Source organism: Oncorhynchus tshawytscha, linkage group LG20 (genome assembly GCF_018296145.1).
Source record: "Oncorhynchus tshawytscha isolate Ot180627B linkage group LG20, Otsh_v2.0, whole genome shotgun sequence".
Classification (NCBI taxonomy): Eukaryota; Metazoa; Chordata; class Actinopteri; order Salmoniformes; family Salmonidae; genus Oncorhynchus; species Oncorhynchus tshawytscha.
The window spans coordinates 18514307-18528884 of record NC_056448.1 but is presented as its reverse complement, the minus strand read 5'-3'; the positions used below and the strand labels follow the sequence as shown (position 1 = coordinate 18528884).

General features: G+C 42.0%; 1 protein-coding gene across 1 annotated transcript; it reads left to right on the top strand.

Annotated features, from left to right (window-relative positions):
• The first annotated feature begins 6109 nt into the window (after positions 1–6109).
• Positions 6110–9027, top strand: LOC112219840 (putative Kunitz-type serine protease inhibitor). Its single transcript, XM_024381340.2, has 6 exons — positions 6110–6287; positions 7274–7483; positions 7851–8015; positions 8400–8468; positions 8639–8717; positions 8855–9027. Exons 1-6 carry the CDS (start codon positions 6116–6118, stop codon positions 8910–8912), a joined length of 753 nt encoding a protein of 250 aa, XP_024237108.1. The 5' UTR covers positions 6110–6115; the 3' UTR covers positions 8913–9027.
• The last annotated feature ends 5551 nt before the right edge of the window (positions 9028–14578 follow it).

Genomic DNA, 14578 nt, shown 5'->3' with positions numbered 1-14578 from the left:
GGTCCTATAGAATTAGATATTGGTGATGTTCCAGGTTGTCTTTTGTGGCAGTCAAAATGTTTAAAGCAACAAACTGACATTTCCCTCTGCTTGGTTTCAACAGGAGACGCATACATGCCTTTTGCAGAGGTCCCCACCCTGAGAAATGCTGTTTTAACAGGCAGATTGAAGGACACCTATGCCTTGTCAGACAGCACAAGAAAGGCTGTTTAATCATCATCATTCAAGGGGGGGGTCTGGAATCAACATTAAACTAATGACATGCACATTACTGCTTATTATCCATTTTGTCTACAAAAAAATTCATCATCTCCCTAGACCCGCATACTCACATCTCCATCCCTAGTGCCTCCATTATTGTTTGCCACTTGGCCTTAAATTGTGCCAAATCGTTTTTCTCGGTCGCCCATGCTATTTCAATATTTCAATAATAAATAATTATAACAGATTAAAAGTATGTTTACATTGTAATTCTTCTGACAGCCAACTTTCTAGCTCCACCCACAACTTCCGGACTTTATAGTATTCCCAGAAAGTATGGATTATTGAGTCATTGTGAGTTGACTCATTGTTAATTTTCAGAATTTTGTCTCTTGTATTATTAATTCTATACTTTAGTTTATACTGGATTAAGCATCAATTTTCATTAACTTGAATTTTGTTATTTATGTTCCAACATTCCTCCATCTTGTGCTGAAATCAGTTCTTTTTTAGTCTTGATTCCAATAGTTATTTTTTTTTCTAAGAGATTGTCAGTTGGATGTGCTCTCTGCAAGGTTTTGTATATCTTACCTATCATATGAACATCATTTTCTGACTCAAATATGGTTCCCTCAAGGTTGCTCTGATGTCTAAAAGATGTCAAATAAACATTTTGTGACGTGTAACTTTTGGTCAGTCCAAAATTACTTTTTAATTTGGTCATGGAAATAAATGTATTTCCTGTTTCCAAGTCATTCACAGTTTCTATGCCTTTAGTTTTCCATCTTGATCAATTTATTGGTGAATTCTGAATTAGTGAGTGATATTGGTTCTTGTAGAATACATGTAATTTTCTTCCATATTGTTCTAGTGTTCTTAACTATGAGGTTGTTAATGTCCTTAGCTTTATCCTTTTAAAATAGACACGTACAAAGATTCTGGGGAGAGCATGTGCATCTTCAAAATGTACCCATTGTTCCTCCATATAGTATCACGACCCAGGATGAGACCCAAATGCAGACACAGGAGGCAGATGGTTAGAGTCTCTGATATTTAATGATAGACAAGGGGCAGGCAAGAGGCAGATCGAGGACAGGCAGAAGTTCGTAAACCAATTCAGAGTCAGATGGGAACTGGATGGCAGACAGGCTCAAGGTCAGGGCAGGCAGAATGGCATGGCAGGTGGGCTCAGAGTCAGGGCAGGCAGAAAAGGCAAGAACCGGAAGGACTAGAAAACAGGGACTGGAAAACAAGAGTATGGAAAAACACACTGGTAGACTTGACGAGACAAGACGAACTGGCAACAGAAAACACAGGTATAAAAACAGGAGACAGAGGGCTGCGAGACGTAGGTTTAATTCTGGACACATGAAAAATGGGATGTATACGGAGGGTACGGGGCAACAGAAGACGAACAGCAGAGGGGCTAAGGATCTTGGAGATGGGGAAAGGGGAAAGGGCCGATAAGTAGTTCAGTAGGTCCTATAATTGAGTATAGTCTGCCTGGCCAGTTCCCCTCTCTCCACTGGGATTCTCTGCCTCTAACCCTATTACAGGGGCTGAGTCACTGGCTTACTGGTGCTCTTCCTTGCCGTCCCTAGGAGGGGTGCGTCACTTGAGTGGGTTGAGTCACTGACGTGATCTTCCTGTCCGGATTGGCGCCCCCCTCGGGTTCGTGCCGTGGGGGAGATCTTCGTGGGCTATGCTCGGTCTTGTCTCAGGGTAGTAGGTTTGTGTTTGAAGATATCCCTCTCATGGTGTGGGGGCTGTGCTTTGGCAAAGTGTGTGGGGTTACATCCTGCCTGTTTGGCCCTGTCCTGTGGTATCGTCGGACAGGGCCACAGTGTCTCCCGACCACTCCTGTCTCAGCCTCCAGTATTTATGCTGCAAACGTTTGTGTCAGGGGGCTAGAGTCAGTCTGTTATATCTGGAGTATTTCCGCTGTTTTATCTGGTGTCCTGTGTGAATTTAAGTATGCTCCCTCTAATTCTCTCTCTTTTTCTCTCTTTCTCTTACTCTCTCTCTTATCTCGGGGGACATGACCCCTAGGACCATGCCTCAGGACTACCTGGCCTGATGACTCCTTGCTGTCCCCAGTCCATCTGGTCATGCTGCTTCTCCAGTTTCAACTGTTCTGCCTGTGGCTATGGAACCCTGACCTGTTCCCTGGATGTGCTGCCTTGTCACGGACCTGCTGTTTTGGAGTCTCTCTCTACCGCACCTGCTGTCTCTAACTCTGAATGATTGGCTATGAAAAGCCAACTGACATTTACTCCTGAAGTGCTGACCAAAATCATAGGTGCATGAGGGGATTCAATGGGCAGGAACTGCATACTCCCATTGTGATTGCCCAACACTCTCACGTTAATGGGAAACGTAGTGTGGGTGACTCTGCCAATAAAGCGTCCGTCCAATGGTCTGGCGTCCATGGGAATGGAGAGTGATTGTGTGGAGATGCCCAGCGCAGACACCAGGGTAGTGTCCATCAAGCTCTCGTCGTCCCCAGAGTTAATAAGCACTCGGAAAGATTTGGACCTGTGTTCTCAAACAGAGAACACATGTATAAATACACAGGGGATAATGGGAAGATGGGTGACACCTGGAGGGGGGTGGAGACAAGCAAAGACAGGTGAAACAGATCAGGGTGTAACTATGTTTTTTTCTAAAAGACACACTTGTATTGTGTATTTAATGTCCATTCCAATTTACCGTACAATATTGAATACATACAGGATATTTAAGATTAAATGAAATACATGTAATATCTCAGTACCATCATTCTCATTGCTGGTCATCGAAACGGCTCTGTTGACTCTGTCATAATAACTAGGCCAGCCTCTCTGATGTAGCTCTCAGGCATGTTATATTACCTACTGTAAACTGATACCTGTCATGTTTTATAGGTGAGAGTGAGACTCAAAACTCAATACTTGATGACTCCTAGTGGACTTCATCCAAAATAATTTAGTCCAATGGGTTCAAATAACATTTACAAATATTTAAATTACTTTCCATACATTCTGATGTACGTATTCAGATAACCTTTATTTGAAAAAAACACGTAGTTGGATATTGGAATGTATGTGGAAATACACTTGAAAAGTATTTGAAAATACTGAAATGCACTAACTCAAATACACTCCCATACATTTATCCTAGGTATTTGAAAATAGTATTTGAAATAGGTATTTGAAAATACTTTCAATTACAAAGACTATTTTTTTTTTTACAAATAATCTTTTACTTAAATAAAAGTACTTGTTTTGGGCTGTGTTATTTGAAACTCAAATACTCAAGTCCACAGAAAAAATAACTAAAAAACACATGTATTTGAACTCAGCTTTGACTACCTGTATGGAGGCTTAATCACAATAGTCTAGTGGCTTCCTTTCCTAGTGTTCTGTGCTTCATCTGCAGTAATCTGAAAACAAAGGGTTAGAGATAGCAGTATGGGGGATTTCAGAAATGTGACATTTATTACCTTTCAGGATCTTTCATATCAGTGCAGACGAGGGGAAGCAGACAAACAGGAATCTCCTTTAGACTATTGAGACTAAGTATAGCATTGTTCAGCAATCTTATGCACTTCCTAAAATTATATAATAAGTAAACGTAATAGCCTATTTATTGGCCCAATAAACCATTTGGATGGAGGAAACCAGGTTTAGCTTTCTGATTGGTGTGTCTGTGCAATTTCCTTTTTGCTTCTACATATCAGACTTGGCTGTTCATATGATGCTGATTCATTTTGGAAGACCCTATGAAATAGGAAGTAGATATGTCAGATATTATGTGATATATTATGTTTTTGTATCGAGAGAATGAAAAATAGAAAAGTATATTGTTTACTCACAGATGGGTTTTTGTTGAGTTGGTGCCACATCCCAAATGTATGATTAATAATATTTATTTGGCTGTGGCTATAAATACATCTACTTCAAATCCATTCTTATGTAATAGCATAAGATATTCTTATCTAATGAGTCAGGACCATGGATTGAATTGAGAATTTGGAGGAGCCTGATTTAGAGGAGTTAAGGTAAGGGTTGATCCAAGGTTGAACAAAAGGCTAGGGTTATGCCAATATTAGGGTTAGGGTTGTAGATGAGGCTAGAATCAGGTTTGTACCGGGATGTGGATATAAAGCTAGGGTTAGGGTTGTGGTTGAGGGTTAGGTTTGAATCAGGATGTGGATATGAAGCTAGGGTTAAGGTTGTGGTTGAGGCCAGGGGCGGTCCTGGACATAAGTGACATAGACGGTCGCCTAGGGCCCCTGGCCGCCAGGTGACCCAACCACCCAAAAATAAATAATAATGTAAGAACTCAGTCAGGATCTCAACTTACTGTTGAGTGTTAGAATAGAATGCACAAGGTGCTATTTCAAAAGTTGGTTGCACATTAGTAGTTTTCCTCTTATGTTTTTAGATTGGTAAAGTGGTCTACCCAGCTATCTAAATTTATAGAAATCATGGTCAAATTACTCCCTGGGCACGAAGGGCACGTGCCCAGGGGCCCTGACCTCGAAGGTGCCCCATTGATTTTGTTAGTCACTAAAATATCATATTAACATGGCATAAGTCATGGCCAATGTGTAGAATTTTAGGAAATTTGCTTAAAAATGGCAAAAATGTTTATCCATCTCATGTCAAAATGTGTAGAATTTCAGGAAATAATCTGTAAAACTGCGAATGTTTCTCTCCGCACCAAAGTGATGTGTATGCCGAGGAACTTAAAACTTGCTACCCTCTCCACTACTGTTCCATCGATGTGGATAGGGGGGTGTTCCCTCTGCTGTTTCCTGAAGTCCACAATCATCTCCTTAGTTTTGTTGACGTTGAGTGTGAGGTTATTTTCCTGACACCACACTCCGAGGGCCCTCACCTCCTCCCTGTAGGCCGTCTCGTCGTTATTGGTAATCAGGGTTGTGGCTGAGGTTTAGGGTTGCACCAGGAGGTGGACATGAAGCTAAGTTTAGGGTTATGGCTAGGGTTACTGCTGTAAGTAAAATGTATTCCATTCTAGGGTTACTGCTGTAAGTAAAATGTATTCCATTCTAGGGTTACTGCTGTAAGTAAAATGTATTCCATTCTAGGGTTACTGCTGTAAGTAAAATGTATTCCATTCTAGGGTTACTGCTGTAAGTAAAATGTATTCCATTCTAGGGTTACTGCTGTAAGTAAAATGTATTCCATTCTAGGGTTACTGCTGTAAGTAAAATGTATTCCATTCTAGGGTTACTGCTGTAAGTAAAATGTATTCCATTCTAGGGTTACTGCTGTAAGTAAAATGTATTCCATTCTAGGGTTACTGCTGTAAGTAAAATGTATTCCATTCTAGGGTTACTGCTGTAAGTAAAATGTATTCCATTCTAGGGTTACTGCTGTAAGTAAAATGTATTCCATTCTAGGGTTACTGCTGTTAGTAAAATGTATTCCATTCTAGGGTTACTGCTGTTAGTAAAATGTATTCCATTCTAGGGTTAGGATTAGTACTTTAATACTTTTATCCTTCTTCTACTCTTTGACCCAAGGTGCAGTAGCTCAGCTCTGGGTAGCTCAGCTCTGGGTAGCTCAGCTCTGGGTAGCTCAGCTCTGGGTAGCTCCGCTCTGGGTAGCTCAGCTCTGGGTAGCTCCGCTCTGGGTAGCTCCACTCAATGTAACGGACGTTTCTTTGAAGATAAAAGAAAGGTTACCATAAGGTTTTGTAGTTGGGGATATGTTTGCATTATTTATGAATTTATGTGTGTGAAATGCTTGATTACTCAACTACAATAAAAACATGAACACTGAAAAAGTTTGGCAAGATACTGCCAGTCATTTACCTATTTTATGACTGAAACCATGGGGTCTATGACCGAATGAGAGAGAAAGACACTCCTAGGTCATAAAAACCTAAGTATTGATAAGGGCTACAAATGATGTTACATACCTGTGGACAGAAGCTTATAGAACAGGATTTGAAAAGAAATCAACATCTTTCTGTTGGGGGGAATTTACGGTCTTGGCCTACCAGCGACAAAATGATGGCAAATCCACTGTTGAATATCTTTTTCCTAGGAGTTATGCTTCCTATAGCTTTGTCCATTGGTGAGTATATTCTATATTTCTTTACATATCTACATTCTCTCAAGGAACCCTTTTTTGCTTTCTCACCTCGATTTAACTACAGCATGTGTGCTACTGTAAGAAGTACCTGCACTCCTACTTTGTCATAATTTCTTTATGCCAGTCATATCAAACCAAAATCAAGTAAGGCCAACATGGTTACTAAATCTAGTAGTGGAAATAATGTTTGTTTTTTTCCTCGGAAATGAATGACTGATGATATCATGTATTCCATCCCATCTTACATGTAAGGCTGGGTTTACATTGTGAATGGGGTCCTTTCTCAATATTATTCAGATGCATATTGACATTTTTTTGAGGTGTGTCGGAAATAAAGAAGGAAATACACAACTGAGATGGTTCAAACTAGATTGAGAATGCACTTGCAAATCATAAATCCACACTGTTTTTACTGTTAAAGAACTCAGAACATGGGCTGTTACTAGTCAGTTACTTCTTCGGTGTTGGGGAATTTACTCTGAAAATATAGTTTCAATTGTTAACAATTACTTCAAGCGATACTTAAGCTACCATTAAGAAAAACATAGCTTATTTAACTAAAGTGACTTAGAAAAAGTAGTTCTACATCCAAACTACTTTGTGAAAAATTATATCTAAATCTGAAATGTCATAGACTACAAATTGCAAGAAAAGATCACTCTGAAGTCAGATGTTAACAGAATGTGCAATTTAGACTATTAAAAACAAAATGTGAGAATTAGGCACACAAAAAGTGATTAAAGTGAGAATTAGGCATTGCATACTTCACCCATATTTTATTTTTGCTAAAAAAGATGTGTAGTTCCAGTAATTAGCCAAACCACTACATGGCAAAAAAAGTAATTAACTACTGAAAATTGCAACTTGAATTTAGTTAAACTACCACCAAGCTACTGCAAAATGTAATTAAATTACTAGTTGAACTAAATGTAGCTCACTACTCCCCAACGCTGATCTTCTTCTCTCAGAACCGTTTTGCAGTAGGAAGATGGACGAGGGAAAGCCAGCGGAGGGAAAGGAAGATCTCACTAAACTGCAGTATTACTACGATGAGGGGGCAGGCATCTGCTTTCCTTTCATCTACAAAGGACTGGAAGGGAATGAGAACCGCTTCAACACAGACAGGACGTGCATGGAGGCCTGCTCTGCCAAGTTTGACGAGCTCTACCCAGCTGCAGGTAGGCTGCTACAGAGAGTGGGGAGAGAGAGTGGCTGCTGTATGGTGGCCATTTTTTTTAGGTGTAGATTCAAAGAGGACTAACAGACAGGAAGTCTATATGACAGATAACAAACTGTACAGTGTTGCATTGGTGTATTGGATTTTATAATAATGATTAGTGATTGATGAACTCATAATGGACAAGATATTGTCCAAACCATATAATAAGCAAATAGACATAGCATACACAGCAATTCTATAATCAGATTATTATGCTACGCTCCTCTCTCAAAATGATCCATCCATTTAAGGAAGAATTGTTGAGTTATTCATAGAAGTTCATCAAACCCATAATTTCCCCTCATATGTTCTCTCTGCTCTCTCAGGTGCAGTGTGTGACCTTCGATTAGACCATGGCAGTTGCTTTGCCATGTTGTTGATGTACTACTACAACGCAGTAGAGGGAACCTGCCGTATCTTCCACTACGGGGGCTGTCAGGGCAATGGCAACCGTTTCGAGACCAGAGAGCACTGTCAACAGACATGCATGGGTCAGTTCACTATCTATTTTTGTGATACCACTATTTCTTATCTCTCCCTCTACATCTGAGGTAATGATAATATGTACCCAAAGATAACAACACCCCATTTTCAATATAAAGAACATACACATTTCTCTTTGTCTCTACTGCTATATGTAAATGCATGTTTATGTATGAAATGTGTATGAAAATAGTCTGTAGACACTAAAGGGCATTTTAGACAATGAGGTGCATTTCCTCCTTACACTGCACAACAGACACTCAGCTGACTTCCACTGTCTTGACAGTTTTTCTTTAGTCCACTAGAGGTCCTTCCTCCACCACTTCATTACAACTACAGTATATTACTGATGCTTGTTCATCCTGTTCATGTGAGCTGTTCTTCTTCTGCAGCCAAAGGAGCCAGGGGTGGTGCTGCTGCAGAGCCAGGAGCTAACCCAGATGAGAGTTCCACTAATGCAGGTACATCAATACCTCTTGTGCCATTTTTGTAGAGTTGATTATCTAGAGTTGGAGATCATGTTGACCCTAACAAATTAGGTAGTATCTTGATGATTATCTTGGTAATGGACCTATATTGTCATTATGAAAGATTTATTTTTAACTGTCTGTTGTGTTTTCCCTTTTCTCAGGACTGATCGTGGGTATTTTAGGAGGAGTTGTGTTCACCGTGGCAGTGATCTCTGCTATTGTTCTCTTTGTTGTCCAAAGGTAGTAGGTATTCTTACAAAGTCAATACAGTAACCTTTTTTTAAGGAAAGGGATGAGAACAATATTTAAATGTCATGGTAATATCAATAAGTGTGTTACATTCTGACATTTTATAACATTCTTTTTCAAATTCACAGGAAAGGGACATCAAGCAAAGATGGGAGAGAGCAGGAACTACCTATTGAGATGTCCTAGAGATGTTTACACTCGACACCATTTTCAAATTCCTTTTTTGCTTAGGATTTCATTTACATTTGTTAGGAATTAAAATGTTGTACTCCATTTAGGTTGAATAAAAAAGGAAAATGTATGCCATGCTTTATCTATATATATTTCTTTTTTTTTTACTGTGGAATGTTTTTGACATTGGATAGACATGGCTAGACACTATCCCCCTTGTATTTGCTGTTGACATAGTACAGTAGGTAATGAACATTAACCAACCTGTAAATAATACAAAACTGCAGGTTGAATGTTGTAACAGGACTGATCTGATCAACTCTGATCTGATCAAAAGCATTGATCAACTCTCAAACTGGCTTCAGACTTATATACTGTATATGTATATACTATCGGTCCAAAGTTTTAGAACACCTACTCATTCAAGGGTTTTTCTTTATTTTCACTATTTTCTACATTGCAGAATAATAGTGAAGACATCAAAACTATGAAATAAGATATTGTAGTAACCAAAAAAGTGTTAAACAAATCAAAATATATTTTACATTTGAGATTCTTCAAAATAGCCACCCTTTGCCTTGATGACAGCTTTGCACACTCTTGGCATTCTCTCAACCAGCTTCACCTGGAATGCTTTTCCAACAGTCTTGAAGGAGTTCCTACATATGTTGAGCGCTTGTTGACTGCTTTTCCTTTGCTCTGTGATCCAACTCGTCCCAAGCAATCTCAATTGGGTTGAGGTTGGGTGATTGTGGAGGCCAGGTCATCTGATGCAGCACTCCATCACTCTCCTTCTTTGTCAAATAGCCCTTACAAAGCCTGGAGGTGTGTTTTGGCAGGGCGACCGGGAGCATTCAACCAGGTAAGGTTGGGCAGGCTCGGTGCTCAAGAGCTCCAGTGCGCCTGCACGGTCCGGTCTATCCAGTGAATCAGCCCTCCGGTGGCAGCCCCCTGCACCAGGCTTCCTGTGCCTGTCCAGAGCCCAGTACTCCCTTTTCCTCCTCCCCGCACTCGCCCTGAGGTGCGTGTCCTCGCCCAAGTACGGCACCACGCACCAGGCATACAGTGTGCCTCGCCTATCCAGAGCTGCTAGAGTCTCCCACCTGTCCAGAGCTGCTAGAGTCTCCCGCCTGTCCAGAGCTGCTAGAGTCTCCCGCCTGTCCAGAGCTGCTTAGAGTCTCCCGCCTGTCCAGAGCTGCTAGAGTCTCCCGCCTGTCCAGAGCTGCTAGAGTCTCCCGCCTGTCCAGAGCTGCTAGAGTCTCCCGCCTGTCCAGAGCTGCTAGAGTCTCCCGCCTGTCCAGAGCTACTAGAGTCTCCCTCCTGTCCAGAGCTGCAAGGAGCCGCCAGAGCCCCCAGTCTGCCAGTCAGTCAGGATCCGCCATTCAGTCAGGATCTGCCAGAGCCTCCATTCAGCCAGGATCCGCCAGAGCCGCCATTCAGCCAGGATCCGCCAGAGCCGCCATTCAGCCAGGATCTGCCAGAGCCGCCATTCAGCCAGGATCCGCCAGAGACGCCATTCAGCCAGGATTAGCCAGAGCCGCCATTCAGCCAGGATCCGCTAGAGCCGCCATTCAGCCAGGATCCGCCAGAACCGCCAGTCAGCCAGGATCCGTCAGAGCCGCCAGTCAGCCAGGATCCGCCAGAACCGCCATTCAGCCAGGATCTGCCAGAGTCGTCAGCCAGTCCGGAGCTGCCCTTCAGCCTGGAGCTGACCTTCAGTCCGGAGCTGCCCTTCAGTCATTATTTTGGTTAGGTCAGGGTGTGACATGGGGGATTTATGTGTTTTGTCTTGTCTAGGGTTTTGTATGTTTATGGGGCTGTTTCCTGTCTAGGTCAATTGTAAATTGTATGTCTATGGTTGCCTAGACCCAAACTGTTACAGACCTATATCCATCCTGCCCTGACTATCTAAGGTCTTCGAAAGCCAAGTCAACAAACCGGTCACTGACCATCTCGAATCCCACCGTACCTTCTCTGCTGTGCAATCTGGTTTCCGAGCCGGTCACGGGTGCACCTCAGCCACGCTCAAGGTACTAAACGATATCATAACCGCCATCGATAAAAGACAGTACTGTGCAGCCATCTTCATCGACCTTGCCAAGGCTTTCGACTCTGTCAATCACCATATTCTTATCGGCAAACTCAGTAGCCTCGGTTTTCTAACGACTGCCTTGCCTGGTTCACCAACTACTTTGCAGACAGAGTTCAGTGTGTCAAATCGGAGGGCATGCTGTCCGGTCCTCTGGCAGTCTCTATTGGGGTGCCACAGGGTTCAATTCTCGGGCCGACTCTTTTCTCTGTATATATCAATGATGTTGCTCTTGCTGCGGGCGATTCCCTGATCCACCTCTACGCAGACGACACCATTCTGTATACTTCCGGTACGTCCTTGGACACTGTGCTATCTAACCTCCAAACGAGCTTCAATGCCATACAACACTCCTTCCGTGGCCTCCAACTGCTCTTAAATGCTAGTAAAACCAAATGCATGCTTTTCAACCGTTCGCTGCCTGCACCCGCACGCCGGACTAGCATCACCACCCTGGATGGTTCCGACCTAGAATATGTGTACATCTATAAGTACCTAGGTGTCTGGCTAGACTGTAAACTCTCCTTCCAGACTCATATCAAACATCTCCAATCTAAAATCAAATCTAGAGTCGGCCTTCTATTCCGCAACAAGCCTCCTTCACTCACGCTGCCAAACTTTCCCTAGTAAAACTGACTATCCTACCGATCCTCGACTTCGGCAATGTCATCTACAAAATAGCTTCCAATACTCTACTCAGCAAACTGGATGCAGTTTATCACAGTGCCATCCGTTTTGTTACTAAAGCACCTTATACCACCCACCACTGCGACCTGTATGCTCTAGTCGGCTGGCCCTCGCTACATATTCGTCGCCAGACCCACTGGCTCCAGGTCATCTACAAGTCCATGCTAGGTAAAGCTATGCCTTATCTCAGTTCACTGGTCACGATGGCAACACCCACCCGTAGCATGCGCTCCAGCAGGTGTATCTCACTGATCATCCCTAAAGCCAACACCTCATTTTGGCCGCCTTTCGTTCCAGTTCTCTGCTGCCTGTGACTGGAACGAATTGCAAAAATCGCTGAAGTTGGAGACTTTTATCTCCCTCACCAACTTCAAACATCTGCTATATGAGCAGCTAACCGATCGCTGCAGCTGTACATAGTCTATCGGTAAATAGCCCACCCATTTTTACCTACCTCATCCCCATACTGTTTTTATTTATTTACTTTTCTGCTCTTTTGCACAGCAATATCTCTACCTGTACATGACCATCTGATCATTTATCACTCCAGTGTTAATCTGCAAAATTGTAATTATTCGCCTACCTCCTCATGCCTTTTGCACACAATGTATATAGACTTTTTTTTCTTTTTTTCTACTGTGTTGTTGACTTGTTAATTGTTTACTCCATCTGTAACTCTGTGTTGTCTGTTCACACTGCTATGCTTTATCTTGGCCAGGTCGCTGTTGCAAATGAGAATTTGTTCTCAACTAGCCTACCTGGTTAAATAAAGGTGAAACGAAAATAAAAAAATAAAAGAGGCAGCTGTCTATCGTTGTCTCTGATTGGGAACCATATTTAGGCAGTCATATTCTTTGGGTATTTTGTGGGTGATTGTTTCCTGTGTCAGTGTTTGTGCCACACGGGACTGTTTCGTTGCCAGTTCACTTTATTATTTTGTAATTGTGTTCATGTTTAGTTTTTCTTATTAAAAACCATGGACACCTACCACGCTGCATATTGGTCCGATCCTTGTTTCACCTCTTCTGAGGAAGAGGAGGAAATCTGCCGTGACAAGCTTTTGTGTATATCTGAAGCGGAAGGGGGTTAAAAGCCATGGTAAATTAAAATCAAATCAAATTGTATTTGTCACATGCATCAAATACAGCAGGTGTAGACCTGACAGTGAAATGCTTACTTACAAGCCCTCAACCAACAATGCAATTAAGACATAATGGGAAAATCAAAAGAAATCAGCCAAGACCTCAGAAAAAAAAGTGTAGACCTCCACAAGTCTGGTTCATCCTTGGGAGCAATTTCCAAACACCTGAAGGTACCACGTTCATGTGTACAAACAATAGTACGCAAGTATAAACACCATGGGACCACGCAGCCGTCATACCGCTCAGGAAGGAGACGCATTCTGTCTCCTAGAGATGAACGTACTTTGCTGCAAAAAATGCAAATCAATCACAGAACAACCGCAAAGGACCTTATGAAGATGCTGGAGGAAACAGGTACAAAAGTATCTATATCCACAGTAAAATGAGTCCTATATCGACATAACCTGAAAGGCTGCTCAGCAAGGAAGAAGCCACTGCTCCAAAACCGCCATAAAAAAGCCAGACTACGGTTTGCAACTGCACACGGGGACAAAGATCGTACTTTTTGTACTCGTACTCTCCTCTGGTTTGATGAAACAAAAATGGAACTATTTGGCTATAATGACCATCATTATGTTAGGAGGAAAAAGGGGGAGGCTTGCAAGCTGAAGATCACCATCCCAACCGTGAAGCACGGGGGTGGCAGCATCATGTTGTGGGGTGCTTTGCTGCAGGAGGAACTGGTGCACTTCACAAAATAGATGGCATCATGAGGAGGAAAATGATGTGGATATATTGAAGCAACATCTCAAGACATCAGTCAGGAAGTTAAATCTTGGTCGTAAATGGGTCTTCCAAATGGACAATGACCCCAAGCATACTTCCAAAGTTGTGGCAAAATGGCTTAAGGACAACACAGTCAAGGTACTGGAGTGGTCATCACAAAGCCCTGACCTCAATCCTATAGAACATTTGTGGGTAGAACTGAAAAAGCGTATGCGAGCAAGGAGACCTACAAACCTGATTCAGTTACACCAGCTCTGTCAGGAGAAATGGGCCAAAATTCACCCAATTTATTGTGGGTAGCTTGTGGAAGGCTACTCAAAACGTTAGACACAAGTTAAACAATTTGAAGGCAATGCTACCAAATACTAATTGAGTGTATGTAAACTTCTAACCCACTGGGAATGTGATGAAAGAAATAACAGCTGAAATAAATCATTCTCTGTACTATTATTCTGACATTTCACATTCTTAAAATAAAGTGGTGATCCTATCTGACCTAAAACAGGGAATTTTTACTAGGATTATATGTCAGGAATTGTGAAAAACGGAGTTTAAATGTATTTGGCTAAGGTGCATGTAAACTTCCGACTTCAACTGTACATGGTTCATTCTGCCTCAGTCGATAATTTCACTGCTTTGCCCTTAGTAACATGCACAGGATGGTAATTAGTATTTAAAAATGGAGGTGACGGCATTTTAGTCAGAGAATAGAGATTTTATATAATGTTATATAATGGTGTAAGCAGCGTTGGTCATACACGAATATCATCTGTAAACATTTAATCTGGAAAGATATCCAGATATTCTAACATGTTATCTCTACTGCCTTGCAGTATGGTATCGCATGTAAACTACATGACTGCATTTGAGTAAATCTCTAACCTCTAAAAAAGAAAGAAGTCACTTTTAATTCTTAATTCTGATGAATGACGCATGCCGAGCATGGGTGTGGAGAGGCAAGAGTTAACTTCTCCTCTCTAAGAAAGGGGAGGGGAGAGAGAACCCTTGCTTTGCACGCCTTTTAAATTCACTGCTCC